At 35.9% G+C, this 15,969-nt stretch overlaps 2 protein-coding genes across 3 annotated transcripts in view; both read left to right on the top strand.

Moving 5' to 3' along the window:
* Positions 1-15,969, top strand: part of LOC306872873 (NACHT, LRR and PYD domains-containing protein 12-like) — a 48,797-nt gene that overhangs the window by 18,014 nt on the left and 14,814 nt on the right. The gene's annotated exons all lie outside the window — the stretch shown is intronic.
* LOC306872951 (gamma-glutamylaminecyclotransferase C-like) lies at positions 7,614-9,489 on the top strand. The gene is made up of 2 exons (XM_079421910.1): positions 7,614-7,748; positions 8,562-9,489. Exons 1-2 carry the CDS (start codon positions 7,722-7,724, stop codon positions 9,057-9,059), a joined length of 525 nt encoding a protein of 174 aa, XP_079278036.1. The 5' UTR covers positions 7,614-7,721; the 3' UTR covers positions 9,060-9,489.

Here is a 15,969-nt window from a genome sequence, read left to right as displayed (position 1 = left end):
AGGTAAAAAACAATTTAAAATCATTTATAAACCAAACAAAGGAAGGCTTAGAACATCTCCACTTACTGCAATGAATATGATATTTACCCATAAGAATAATCATATTGACTAAATCTGATACTGATGAATCTACATTATCCATATAAAAGAGGATGTGTGACAAGGTGAGGTTAGGGATATTATCAATCTTAAGTGACAGCCAATTATGTAACTCGGACCAAAAACTATTGACCACAGGGCAAAAGAAGAACATGCGTTCCAAAGTCTGGCCTGACGATTCGACGCTCTCAACCAATGATGCACTGAAGCTACACAAGCACCACCTTCCTCATTTACATGTTACACACGGAAAATTTAAAATAAATGAATAAATAAATCTAAAAATGAATACATGTGGGAATAAATCATTCAAAAAAAAAATAATTAATGCATAAATACATAAATAAATCTAAAAATAAATGTATAAATAATAAAAAATGCATTAAAAAAAAGAATTAGTGAAAAAATAAAAGTTAAAAAAAAGTTTATAAATGTATAAAAACAGAAAATAAATTAAGGGGGGGGGGAATTAATTTTATTACAAATTAATCATTTATTTTATCAAGTCGTTTATTCATTTATTTATTTTCCTATTATCACATTTATTTATCTATTTATTCATTAATATATTTATTCATTTATTCATATTTAATTTATGCAGGTTTGGTCCTCCATACACTTTGCACACGCGCATTACAATCAAATACAGTGCATGCGTAAAACATCCAGTACGTATTGGATCTGATCCAGTAGGCCATCGTGCTACAGGCTGCAGCGAGGACAGACTCCTACTGGGCAGAGTTCAATCTAGATCGAGTGAAACTTTCATATATTTTAGATGCATTGCATGTAAAGTAAAACATTTCAAAAGATTTGAGTTTTAATTTTGATGATTAGAGCTTACTGCTCATGAAAGTCAAAAATCAGCATCTCAAAATATTAAAATATTTACATTTGAGTTTCAATTAATGACATCCCTACAGTATAAATTCCAGGTATCTCTTGTTCTTTGAAACCACAATAATAGGGAAGACTGCTGACTTGGCAATGATCCAGAAGACGAACATTGACGCCCTCCACAAAGAGTGTAAGTCACAGAGGGTCATTACTGAAAGCTGTGGCTGTTTACAGAGTGCTGTATCAAAGCATAGTAAATGCAAAGTTGACTGGAAGGAAGCATTTCGGTAGGAAAAGGTGCACAAGCAACAGGGATGACCATAAGCTTGAGAAAACTTTCTAGCAAAGCGGACTCAAACACTTGTGAGAGCTTCACAAGGAGTGAACTGAAGCTAGAGTCAGTGCATCAAGAGTCTCCACGCTCAGACGTCTTCAGGAAAAGGGCTACCAAGCCACTTCTGAACCAGAGACAACATCAGAAGCGTCTTACCTGGGCTGTGGAGAAAAAGAACTGGACTGTTGCTCAGTGCTCCAAAGCCCTCTTTTCAGATGAAAGTAAATTTTGCATTTCATTTGGAAATCAAGGTTCCAGAGTCTGGAGGAAGAGTGGAGAGGCACAGAATCCATGTTGCTTTAAGTCCAGTGTGAAGCAGAGGTGGGACTTTCAAGTCAAATCAAGTCTTCAAGTCATATCCCAAGTCCTCAAAGAGTTAAAGTTAATGAGATAATTAAGTGACTAATTAAATGATGATTGAGCATTAGTGATGAACACCTGCTGTTATCTCATTAACTTTAACTCTTTGAGGACTTGGGATATGACCTGAAGACTTGATACCCACCTCTGGTGTGAAGTTTCCACAGTCAGTGATGATTTGGGCTGCCATGTCATCTGCTGGTGTTGGTCCACTGTGTTTTCTGAAGTCCACAGTCAACACAGCCATCTACCAGGAAATTTTAGAGCACTTCATGCTTCCTGCTGCTGACAGGCTTTATTGTCAAGAGGAAGATGAGAGACACCAGACCCAAAAATGCAGATGACCTGAAGGCCCCTATCAAAGCAAGCTGGGCTTCCATCCCATATGGCAAAGAAATATATTTTTTTTGCTGTGTGGGATTACACCTGAGCAGTGCCACAGGCTGATCTGCTCCATGCCACGCCGCATCGATGCAGTAATTTATGCAAAAGGAGGCCCAACAAAGTATTGTGAATAGACATGAACATACTTTTCAGAAGCCTGCCATTTCTGTTTAAAATATCCTTTTTTTAATGATCTTATGTAATATTCTAATTTCTGAGACACTGAATTTTGGGTTTTCTGTAAGCCATAATCATCAAAATTTCAAGACAAAAAGGCTTGGAATGTTTCACTCTGTGTAATGAATCTATATAATATATGGGCTTCACTTTCTTTAATGAGTGACAAAAAAATATTGACTTTTTCACGATATTCAAATTTTTTGAGATGTACCTGTATATGCATGCACAAAAGTACTCTCTTCCCCGATCTCGGGGTTCTTTTATTTTGGCAGAATGCAGAGCATTCGGTGGAGTGTTTTGAAGGCAAACATTAATGCCTTGAATTTTATGCGAGCAGCTATTGGTCTCATGTGACTCGCTGTGGGTTTCCTGAATAAGTCGGTTTAATCTTTACATTCAAACCAAACTGAGACCCTGAACCTTCTGTGGTTTTGTGTTGGATGGAAAAATGACGTTTATCACGCAAACACTAAAAACACCTCCAGCATTCATGAGAAACTTTGTGATAAAAAAACTACTGTGTTTTATACATGGACGACATAACTCTTTTAGCCACGGACGTTTTATCCATACGAAGATTATTAGACTTGACTGACTGGTACAGTCCAGTTTCCCCGTCCTCCACCCTCTTTGTCGAATTTAACTCCTAAAACCTTAAAATCATTGTCTTTAAAAGCCAAATCAATTCCGCATGTGTCCACATCTCCCCATGGCCCGAAGAGCTGGGCCTCGGACTTGTTCCGGTTAAGATTGGCGCCCAAGGCCCAGCTCTTCGGGCCATGGGGAGATGTGGACACATGCGGAATTGATTTGGCTTTTAAAGACAATGATTTTAAGGTTTTAGGAGTTAAATTCGACAAAGAGGGTGGAGGACGGGGAAACTGGACTGTCATGTTAGGGAAAGTTAGGCAAAGACTGGGGTTTTGGGGACTAAGACAGATGACGTTAGAGGGTAAGGTTTTAATTTTTAAATCTGTGATTTTACCTCTGATTTTACTTGTTTGTTCTGTTTTTAGTCCGCCTCGGCGATTCCTGGCAGAGCTGGAGAGGGCGGTGTTTTACTTCCTGTGGGGGTCTAAGTGGGAAAGACTGAAGAGGGAGGAGGTCAAAAAGAGACCAGAAAACGGTGGAAAAGGCCTCCCAGACCCCCACCTGTTTTTAGGCAGCCGCTTCACCACCCTGCACATCAAATACGCCACGACCCATCCAAAGAAAACAAGACAGCGGCCATGACCCGATTCTGGATGGGGTCCTATCTGAGAGCACTAAAGATTTTACCGGTTGATTTGAAAACCCCAGTGTCTTTTAACTTGCCTAAAGAATATTGTTTTATAAAGAAGTTTGTTTTAGAAAATTTAGATGTCACCATTTTAACTAGCCACAAGCGTCTTGTCTCTCTTGTGCAGGACCGGTAACCGGTGAGTCCAGTTCCAGGCCTCACTTTATGTGAGGCCAAACAAGTGTGGAGGAACGCTTCTCACCCTGCTCTCCAGAACAGGCACAAAGACCTATCGTGGATGGTGGCTCATGAGATCCTCCCCATGCATTCATAACATGAATGCATGTTATGTCAGGGAATCGGTCGCAATAAGGTTGTGCTTCAGTGTAAAACAGACACAATTGAGTATTTATGGTGGTTGTGGTAAAACTGCTGCCCTAATACATGTTATTTCCTGGATGTCATATTTTCGAATTTGATGCGATTTTGTTGTATTATACTCTGCTATCTGTATTTGCTAAGTAGGCTACCTTTTAGTAGGGTCATTCTCTCAGAAGGCATTTTTCATTCCACTTCGGTACTTTTCCATTGTGTTTCAAAGTAAATGCGCAATGCAGTGGCGGTGTAGCGTGGGGCTTGACGGGCTATAGCCCCATCAGAAACTCGATACAGCCCCCCAAGAATTTCCAAATGATTTTCCTGTTTTTTAACTCTCGGTGTCACTCTCATTAACATTGAAAAATAAACATTAAAAACCTAAAAAAGTGCCTAATATGTGGCCTTGAGAAATAAAAAAAATGTGTGTGAGAAAGTATAAATGAAAATGAAAATGGTGACAATAAAAACTGTTCAAAAGAAAAAATATTTGTTGCAACTCAAAAGCCCAGAGAAATGATCAGTAGTTGGTTGTTATATATTTATAAAGACAGTCATCTGTTAGTGAACTGATCTCATTTAGAGATCTACAGCCACATCAAATGTAGCTGCTAACTGACCTAAAGAGTGTATGAATCTACTCTGAAGAGAATATAATCAGCAGATGGCATACTACTAATTTGAACAGTGTCAGCTAGCCTTCGCAAGTCTCTGGCAACTGTTAGCATGGTCCGTGTACGTTTTGATAGTTTGTTTTCCAATTTGAAACGAAATAAGCAGAAACGAGAAAACGGCACCTTTATTCGTTTTTTCGTTTTTTTGAAAAAAACGAAAAAACGAGATTTCGGCTTGATTTTTCGTTTTTTAGTTCAGAGGAATAAAACGAATAAATGACTTCAAAATTCGTTTTCCACATGTGGGCGGTCCTGAGACGCCCCTTCCGCCGATTGGTCAAGCAAATCTGAGCATGTGACGTCATCAGTAGTCGCTCAGGTCTGTTCAACAAAATAATAGTCCTCTAACGGCTACCGATTTTTAAACTGTACAGGGCAGGTCCTGTTGGGCTTTCTTCTGTGCAACTTTACGCGTTTCACAGAAATCTTTACATCAGAAATATTAAATATTAGTCTCTGCCACCAGCTCGTTTTATTTAGCTGTGCAGAGTTAAATCTGTGTGGTGAAGCTGCGCTAGACAGCGCCGAGCGAGAGAGGATCACTGACCAGTGTTCAGTCAGCAGTCAGAACTTGGGTACCGATGATGGTGAAATACATTTTTACTGAAAATGACCCGCGAGTATGATTGACAGGACGATAGCGGAGGCAATTAAAAGCGCAATATAACTTCTGTTAACAAAAACATATATATATTTTTTTTTAATATAAGTGGCGTTGTCTTTGTTTTAATCAAATAATTGTGAACCACAAACCGAGCCTTCGTTTTAAAGGGCGATTTCCAAATATATTTTATTTATTTGTTATAATATGGGTATTTTATGTCACCCGTCTTATTAGTTTGATTATAGAAGGCTATACGCGAGTTTTTTTATTGTACTATTTTACTGTTGTTTTTTAATTAACAATATATCATAACAACTTATAAAGATCAGAATCTACAGAAGAGATTAACAAATAACATTGGTGTTGTCATAAGTTAACTAATCAATGGGAAAATTTCCTCACCGGCACAACCCTATTCCTATGGAAGCCCGTTTCCGCCAATGAATAAAAAATAATAATAATAACAGTTTTTGGTTTAACAAAAATATGAATAAAATAAATAAATAAAACATCATTCTGTATAAACTTGTTTCCCCATGGGGACCTAATTTAGGTTCCTACGGAGACCCATGAGTCAGTGCTCATTAAAGTTGCAGTCCCCATCGGGATAGAAAAACCCGAACACACACACACAAAATATAGCCTATATATATATTCTCTCTCCATATAGGCGGAGGTTGACCAAACTGTTAGTGTAATCGTTTAACAACGCACATTAGATACCAGTCTTTTTAGGCAAGTATACCAGGTAATGAGTGTCACGTCATGAAATGTTTTTAAAACGACTGAAACTGTCTAACGTGATCACAATTTAATAAAAATATTGTAAGTTAGGCCTATTAATTGTAATGATTATTTCAAACAACGAATAAATTGATAAAGCGAGCAAACAGCAAAGTATCAAGGGAGCTTTTTGAAACTCCCAATCAGACCACTGTTTCGAAGCGCTTCAATCGGATCGCGAATCAGTTGTTTAAACGGGACTTTAAAGCCCGTATTGCGAATTATTTGATTCAAAACGGGACATTAAAGCAGGTCGAATCATTTGATTTAAACCGGACATTAAAGCACGTATCCTGAATCGTTTGATTCAAACGGGACATTAAAGCATTAAAGGTCCCCCCGGCAAATCGCACCCTGCCTATACATAAAGCGGCAGCGCTCTTGGTCCGCTGCAGGCTTAAAGTAATCCCCCATTCCGTCCCCCGGCAGTAATGGTACGGACCAACCGCGAGCGCAAAACACAAAAAAATGGAAAATCAGAATAACGAGTCATGTTTTATGTTTGTTCAAAAATCTTATTCGGATGCCACAACCTAAAATTGTAGACTGGAAAATCAAACAGAGAGACAATTATTCGTTTGTGAGGTATTTGAAAAAAACGAAAAATTAAAGTTTGAAGCCAAATTTTATCTGGTTAATTTTGATGCTGCAAATTGAACAAAGAACTGCAAACCGTTACACGGACCGTTTCATATACAGTATTCGAGAAAGCTGGAGGATTAGATTTTTTGCTGAAATGTGATTTTGAGGTTTCTAAATTGCCAATTAAGCTTTTAAAATTCCACAAACAGATTTTTTTTTATTGGAAAACGATATTCACCCAAAATGTTTCACCGCATTGTTCTACATTGTGGAATAACAGAACCATTACAATAAACAGAAAGACAGTATTAAAAAAAGAGTGGTATGAAAAAAAAATGTTTTACATGTTTAGATCATTAAGAATAAACAGGTCAAATTATTCAGCATAATGCAGAAATTCCTTTAGAGAATTTAATATATTGTGCAAAGCCATCCCTCTTGCTTTAACACAATTAATACAAAACACTCTTATATATTCAAAGGTGTCTGTTAAACTGCCCGAGTTAAAGATTGGAGAAGTATATATTGGAGACAATGTATTAAATGTAAGTTATTTTCAGATTTCAATACACCTTCAAAATTAAAACAATTTGAAATGAAATATTAAAAAATTTATTCTCTAATTATCTTAGATGGTCAATTCTACCTAAAATGAAGGATATTCAGTTTCGGATTATTAATAATGTGTATCCCGCTGCTGAAGATGTTACGCAAAAGATTCCGTTTTGAGTTAGATCCTTGTGTTTTTAAAAATGAATGTAAAAAACATGTTTAACAAATGTTTGTTTTGTTTGTTGTTATTGTAGAAACACATGGACATTTATGTATGATGGAGATGTGATTGGAAAAGTGTATATTTTGTAATAGGCATTTAATTTAATAAATTATATCACGTTTATTGTAAAATTTTAATATAATACGTTTTTTTATATTTTGTGAATTTTCAGTGTAACATTTTTAAATTAGTAATCTGTTTATAAACAATGTATTTAAAAGATGTACTTTGAGAGTGTCTTCTGTTTTTGCTGTATGTATGTTATTATGTATAATTCTCTGTTGATGCTCAGTTTCTTTAATCTACTGTGAGATCTGATTTTACTGTATTTCTACTGAAATAGAAACAGAAAGTATCTTCATAGCAAACTCCGCCCATCCCTCATGCCATGTGATGTCATGACCTGCATTTCCTTATTTTCCTAAAGTGAAACACAGAAGGTTTGGTTGAAGTCCGTTGAGCTCGTTTCAGCAGTTTGTTCCTGTTTTCTCTCAAACTCACAGTTTGATCTTTGGATGATGAAAGTATCCATTATAGTATCGGTAAGAGAAAGAGTTTTCTTCTGGTTTAGATGTTTATTAGCATGTGCTGTGTGTTTACATGAGATACATCATCAGCATTAATTTAATATCATCGAGCATCTAATGCATCATATCATCAGTATTTTCATGTGAACTGATACAATGTTTGATCATCTGCAGTTTTAAATGAACATATGACAGTTTGGCTTGAATAGAATAAAAGTCCCATGAAACTTTCGGAAAACAAACTCGTTTTGATCATTAAATATGCACATATTTGTATTTTTTCATGCTTTTATCTTGCGATCAACGACTAATTGTCATATATATTTAACATATCTAATATGTAATTAACTTTTTATTTTATTAAATTTAAATATTTATACAAAACATATACATGTAAACACTAAAAATGTCAATAATGTGTAAAAGTCATGAACATTTGTGATGCTATAATTTTACTTTTAGATAAAGCTTATTGAGAGTGTGTTTATACAGCACTTGACCTCAACATGTGACCTTTCTCAGACGTTACACTTTCATCAGACATGTTTCACACATGAAATATTTTGTTTGGTATGAGAGCAAAATGAAAAATGTCTGTTTAAATATGTTAGATCATACATATTTAGTTGGTCATGTAAAATGTTTATACACTCATTTCTGTTCTTGTGACAATGAAATTATTTAGCTATTTTATTTGCTTGAATTATCAGTTTTCATGTAACACATTTCTGCAAAAATTAATGTTCTGTAATAAAAAAAATTATAAAAAGACCTGTAATTGTCAGTGAGTTAATTTTGAATGCTAATGAAGAGTCTCTTTCTCCACAGCTCATTATCAATGTGATGTGTCCTGCGGTTTACATGCACCATGTCTTCATTTACGACATGCTGAAGAAAGGCCAACCCAACCACTACATAATAAAAAACACTACCAACGGTCAGGCCGAGTTCCTCGCTCACGCTCGAACCGTAGAGCGATACCCACTCGTGATTGCCACCGAATACAACTATCCCTTCCTGCTCAATAAGCCTGGGATGGGTCAGCGCGTCCACGGTGAGATCTACTGCGTGGACCAGAAGATGCTGGACTTCCTGGATGAGTTTGAAGAATGTCCTGAGTTGTACCAGCGCACCACAATCCAGGTGGAGGTACAGGATGGGGACAGTGAAGGAGCAAACGTACTGAAGCCTGGAAGTTTAGAGGAAGCATTTGTGTACAGCACGACTACATATGAACCTGAGTGGCTCCAGAAACCAACATATGAGAGTTATGATACGAACGGTGATCACGGACTGAAATATCATGAGGACACAAGCCCTGAGTAATGACAGTACAGGTACTGCTTACCAGGGTCCAAAATTTGCATTTTACCAACCTGTCAGTGTCACGTCAATTTACCATTTAGATTTTTTGCAACAAATTGTATCTTGCTTGTTTTTAATTTTTATATATATAAATTGTACACACACACACACACACACAAGAGTATGTGATTGTTTAGCCGTTTCATTTCATAGCATATAAGCAGGGCTGGGAAGGCAACTTTTAAAATGTATTTCACTACAGATTACAAGATACATGCTTTCAAAAGTAATCAGTAATGTATTTCGTTAGATTACTCAGGTTTAGTAACTTAATCTAAATACTTTAGAATATTTTGAATTACTTAAGCTATGTAACACAAAGGAAAATATTAACATAATGTCTTGTTTTTATGTTTTCCCTCTCTAAATAAAAGTGACATCTTCCAGTCATAAGATTTGTTTTCTTTGCATTTTTTTTAACATCAGTTTTCCAAGGCATTTCTATGAACAACAACAAAAAAATGTAATGTCATTTAAATCTACCAATCAATATAAATTAAATTTGAATACAGTTTCATGCTGCATTCCAAGCTTCAAACCGAATCCAAACACACCAAACATATCATAAAAGTAGCCAACTGGCACAGTTATGCAACCAATTTGTTTTAATGAATAGACCAAACTTTAAGTGATTACTTCATAATCCTCTCTATGGAGAAGCGATTGTCAGAAAAGAATCGCTGAGTCAAAATTGACAGGGCTCGTTTCCCAAAGCAACTACAGTCGCAAGTATAGTTTAATGCAATTTAACAACCACAGTTTGCTAACAATGCACACACACACATATATACATACACATATATTTTTTTTCCTTTTTCTCTTTGCTTATCTGTCTGTCTGCTATAATTCTGTTATAACAGCAAAGCAAAATCTAACTTTAAAAATATAAGGGTCAAGAGCACAACTAAAGCAAACACTGATCACTATAATGGTGACACAGAAATTGTGATTTTCTTCTTTGGTGATTCTGCTCGTTAACATCAGGTGTCTTAAATTATGGTCAATCATCGCTCAATGAATCTCTTAATTACCTCATTAACTTTAACTCTGCTTCAGTGTTAATTTAACACTCTTATTTTAACACTTTCACACTCTTGAGTGTGGTCTCACATGTACTCCCAGGAGAGTTAATTTCACTCTGGATTTTTTGCTGTGAAGGAGGACGAAGCCAGTTGATGAAGATATCAATTCTATGAACCCATCAGATATCTGGTGTGAAGACTGCATTCATGAACAGCTCTGCTGAGACAGCTCAGATGTTGAGGCCCATAAAAGTACATTTCACATCTGAACAACTGCAAGATAGTGGTGGAGGGATTATTTTGGCCCATTCCTCCAACAAGAATCAATGGTAAGTCCAGTGTAACAATTCTAAATAAAAATATGATATATATATTTTTTTTAATTAATTTACCACACCCTAAATACATGTTTCGTCCCTCAGGACATCTACACCAGGTGTTGTGTGTGAGGAAAGCACAGAGGACTGTCAGAGACTCCAGCCACACGAGCCATGGACTGCTCTCACCATTACCATCAGACAGAACCTTCACTAGCAGACTGGGAGACGAGTTCTTTCCACAGACAATCAGACTGAACTGAACTCGCACCAGTAACACCACACACAGCACACCAACCTCATATGCACTGCACTCCATCACTTACACTGACTGGACTCTGACTCACTGTTATTCTGCTCCCTGACAATCTGTTTACACTAATTCATACCGTACTGCACTGCAAAGGTATATGTGTACTGTTTATTATTGTTTTCATTTCATGCTCTGTATTGCATAATATTTACCATATGTTGTTCTCTATCTGTATTGCGTCCCTTACACATATGCGTTGCATATATATTCAATACTTGTAATCCATAATGTCATAAACGTTCATGGTATTGACAATAAAGTGATTTGATTTGAGTTGGTCACATGTCTATTGTTCGTCAGTTGTACTGTAGGGTGCTGGTTTACAATTGCACATTGTTTAAGTCATGGAAGAAGTTTATGATAGGGACATGGATAAGCAAGCAAAAGGAAGAAATCCAGGAGAGCTCTGATGATGAGAAGGAAACTGAAGGTGATTCTATGATTCTCAAGACATTTTACCATACATGCATTTGGGTGGCTTCATCTGATTAAAATAATATGGTTTTAACATAACCCATTTTTATTGAGTATGACTTGTCTTTATATGCTACTTTAGCTGTCTTTATGATGTATCATCCAGTAAAGTATTGCACATGGTGTTAGATAATAAAGTATGGTGAGTATTCTGTATTAGGTGTTTGGTAAATACACCATCTAATTGTGTAAACAATACACATAATTACCATGCGTTTTGATTAAGACATGAACATTTAGTCATATTAAAGACATTCAGTTACATAAAGGCTGAAAGATGCATTAGAAGAGACTGCATGGACTATATTGTTACAGGCACTACTACACAACTGAGGGTGATGCACCAAAGAAAGATCAGCATGAATCATATTCTGTACTAGCAAGATGTGCAAGGACCTAACTAATGTTTAGCACCTGAGGATGACAAAGATGAGGAATATTTGACACAGAGATACAAATTATGTATTCTTTGCTTTGCATGAATTGTATGGCTTTTGCACAATTAACCACAAACTGTATACCTTGTCTTACTGAATGTGTGGCACAATATATATTAGTTGTTTAAATTGGTGTCTTTGTTTACTGTCAACACTGTATTCTTGCTCCTGATCTAATTAAATAAATGGAGCCCATTCCAAATAGGCAATGATGTATATATTTTTGGGATCTATTCCTATTCTGAGATAACTATGACTTGCAACTTACATATTGGCAAGTTGTTGAAAAGTCAATCTCAAAAATGTGACTCAGCACAGTTTGTTGTGATATTGACATATATTTTAACATTTTTGCATTTAGCAGACGCTTTTATCCAAAGCGACTTACATTGCATTCAAGTTACAGTTTTTACATTTTATCAGCTCTTGCTTTCCCTGTGAATCGAACCCATGACCTTGGCATTGCTAGCGCCATGCTCTACTACTAGGAAAGCACATAATTTAAGAAAAAGCACAAATATTGAGAATAGATCTGTGTATGTTGTATTGCCCTTCCATCCTCAGGGGCCCAGGGAAGTCCCCAGGAAAACCAAAAACAATTAACATTTCAAATGGCTGTAAATCAAAGTCTGATCATAGTTTTAAAGATAAATTTGTCAGGACAACTACTTATGCTATGTTAATTAAATAATGTTGGGCAGAGTTATTAAACATGTATGGAAAGGTGGTATAAAGGTGTTTTTAAAAAGTGCTCTTAGTAAAATACCAAATTTCAGCCTGCCCCTTAATATGTTATATATGTTTGCACAATGAACATGTTTAGATAATCCCCTCATTTTATTGTTAAACTTTTGAAACTACATTACCCATGAGCCTCTGCCATTCTATCGACCAAAAGCAGTGCTGGTATTTGTAGTTTACTGAAGTTACGCTCAGGGTTAGGGTTACGATCTCGGAAAAGTGGTAATTTCTCACGACATAACAACAGTGCATTGTTAACTAAAGGTTTTACTGACGTAATAATAACAGCAAAACTTTGCAACATTAATCTATTTTTAATTTGGGTTAAAAGATAGTCCAATCACAGCGACGGCTGCGAGTGCCAATGGAACTTCAAAGCCAATGGCAACCTAGCTGAACAGACCCGTCACACTTACTTGTCCATATATGGTCATCTATGACAGGCTCTTCCGGGTTATTGTGGTGAATGGACAGAATGTGTTCCCATTGAATGCACTGTTTACACTAATGTAAATTAATGTACAATATCTAAACGCAAAAGTTTGCATATACCATGGGAAAAATAAATAATGTAAAAATATTTCAGTTGGTTTAAAAAACAAAAAACAAAAAAACCCTGATGATTATTCAACGAGCAGTATTTTAAATTTTTATTTTGTAATATTTACAGTGTTATAATGTCAGGTTAACAATTAATCTCTTCTATGTTTCCTGGAGATGGACCCTACAGACTTACCATTCTTAGATCTGCCAGTTGAACTTTAGGAATAAAAAACAAATAATAAAAAAATAAGCACATTTTGTTTTAATTTTCCAATGTTTATTGATATGTCAAACTTTTCCCATATAAACATTATGAACAGAACAGCATTCTTTCTCCAGTTTGTGGCACTATGGGGAAAAAATGAAAACAAAAAAAAATGCAGTTGATTATAAAAATGTATTTGCATAGAGGCAACTAAGAAATATGCAATAAGAAAACCCCTTTAAAAAACAAACAAACAAAAAAAAACTGTCTAATATTCAAAAATAAGAGATTTATATTATTATAGATAATAAATGAATGAATGAATGTTTCTGTTAGAATGTGGGTTAATTATTTATGAATTATAATTATCTGTAGGCCTTGCTATAAAACCAGGATATAGTACGCAGTGTGTCTCTTCGCTTAGAGTAAACCTACTCCTCAGAAATCGTATGAATTATCCAACTTGTGAAATATGTAGCAACCAATTGGTCGTGAGATAGTTGTAGTCTCTGTCATGGCTTGGTGAATTTCAACAAAAAGTTATTTATATCCTTAGACGAGTTTTTTTTCCTGAAAGTTCTGTGTTGAGTTTAATTTGCATTAATATCGTATGTGTTCAATCACCTAAAGCAACTGAAAGCACAACTGCTCGAGACTCTCTTAAGAATTTGATGATGTTCTGTGCCACTAGAGTGAGTGTGATTGTTTTTTCAGATGAGTGAAGACCCACCTTAACAGGTAACTAACCAGAAACGAAAGTAAAAACAGAGGAAAACAAAAGACGCCATTTCAGGGAACATTTACACGACTGCACATCTTGTGGTAAGTTCAGAACTTAAACTTAATGTAGGCCTAACCATATAATCATACAAAAATTACTCTTTCCTGCTTTTTGAGTTTGTGCTTGCAGTTCCAATACTGGAGCACAATATTTAGACAGTTTAACAGCTCTGGACAAGATGGCAGTAACGTTGATGATTAAAGTGCTTTGGTAAATTATTGTATGATGCATTCTGAATTAGTCAGTCAGACCACTGCCTATGTAACATAAAAAAGCCTCAGTTCACACTTAAAATATTTACACTTAAAATGTGTAAATTAAGCATATTAAGTATTTCACACACAAACACTGCCCGGAAACATAGCATAGCTGCTAGTTTAGCTCATGATGTTGAACTACAGTTGTACTGAGTTTAACTTGTATCACACTGAACTTTAGCTGTAAAACTTTAAAGTGTTACAATGAACTATAAGTAAACTTATACTACAGCAGATTACAAGCATACTTGTGACCAGTATATTTAATACTTTACTGAAGTGTAATTTAAACAGATTATCCAAAAATTTAAATTCTGTCATTTACTCCTTATGGAATATCATCTGCTTTTATGTAGGTCTATGTAGTTTCTTATGATTCTTAAAATAACTATGTAGTTATTTTATTTTATTTTAGGAAGAAGTTGATCAATCTCTCAACACGCCTTTTACAAACGAGAGTGAGAGGATACTGCCTCCAAAATGAGTCGCCATAACAAGAGTGAAGATGACAGCACTGCTTCTGAAATGAGTTTTTCATCTGATCATTCCATGACGAATCATCCTCCTGCATTCAGTGATGTAGTGACCTCTGACCCCAGGTAAAAAAGCACTTGAAGGACTGAATCCTGTTATATATATATATATATATATATATATATATCTCGCTCTCGCTCTCTCTCAATCATCTGTTAGTGAACTGATCTCATGGAGAGTGAACATAGACTCAACGTGTGTCTAATCTCTGATTAAATGGATGATGTATTGGTTTTAGTAAAAGTGATTCTAAAAGCCAGTGGTTCTGTGACAGGCAATTAATATAAAAGACTTTCCAAACAGTTTGTCCACAAAGTTTTAATCTAACAATTAGACTCACACAGACCGGTCTCGAGACATTTTTCTATCGTCTCGGACTCGTTGGTGTTTGCACTTGGACTTGGTTATTGGACTCGCCAAATGTTCTCGTTGGTCTCGACCGAGTCCAGCATTATGCTTTTTTTCTCCTTAAAAACAAAACCACATTCGCATGTCACGCCTAAAACGCGTGGAAAAAGCTAGGTGCGCGGCTTTCTCCTTCTGTCCAAAGCACTTTGTAGGTCTATGCTCGCCTCGCGCTCCTGTGGCGTCTGCCGTTGCTAAGCAACCATGACCTGTGCTCTCCACGAAGACGCGGCGGTTTCAGCAAAGGATAAATGGATTTCCATCACTAAAAATCCCTTGCAGTAGCTCTGCAACTAAATTTATTTAAAAAATGGCTATCCTTGTACAGCTATGATCAGCTGTCTCTCCGTCTTGGCTTAGCTTTCAATTTTGTTACGGGAAAGGATGAAGCTGATTGGCTGGTTCTTGTCACATGACCCACGGTGCACTTGCTGGTTCTGAAAGGTTTAGATGTTTCTAATTAAATTTTCTATCTGTTAGATTGTGTTTTATTAACGTCTACACCTACCCCAGCCCTACACTTACTCTTTACAATAATGAAATAATAATTATTGTTTTTTTGTTGGCCCTAATATGCACAGTTAATTATTCATTTATTTATCACAAGTAATCATCATTGCAAAAATAAAAAAATAACTCCACTGTTATCACACATCGCAGAATTTCCTCATTTCGTGCAGGACTATACAAATGCAAAATCAATGCAAATCAGTGGATATGTCTATGTTATACACAATTATTATTATAAAGCAGTATAGTATATATAATATATTATATATAATATTGTATAACAACACTGTTACACTATAAAAAGACTGAAAAAGTGAAGTTGCTATCTAAAG

Source organism: Barbus barbus, assembly GCF_936440315.1.
Source record: "Barbus barbus genome assembly, chromosome: 7".
NCBI lineage: Eukaryota > Metazoa > Chordata > Actinopteri > Cypriniformes > Cyprinidae > Barbus > Barbus barbus.
The sequence above is the reverse complement of the archived record's forward strand: the minus strand, read 5'-3'. Positions and strand labels throughout refer to the sequence as shown.

What these genes read in the sequence shown, in the direction of transcription:
- LOC306872951 (XM_079421910.1), top strand. Translation starts at nt 7,722, where the DNA reads ATGATGAAAGTATCCATTATAGTATCG. An exon ending in AAGTATCCATTATAGTATCG is followed by an intron (nt 7,749 to 8,561) that starts GTAAGAGAAAGA and finishes CTTTCTCCACAG; the next exon opens with CTCATTATCAATGTGATGTG.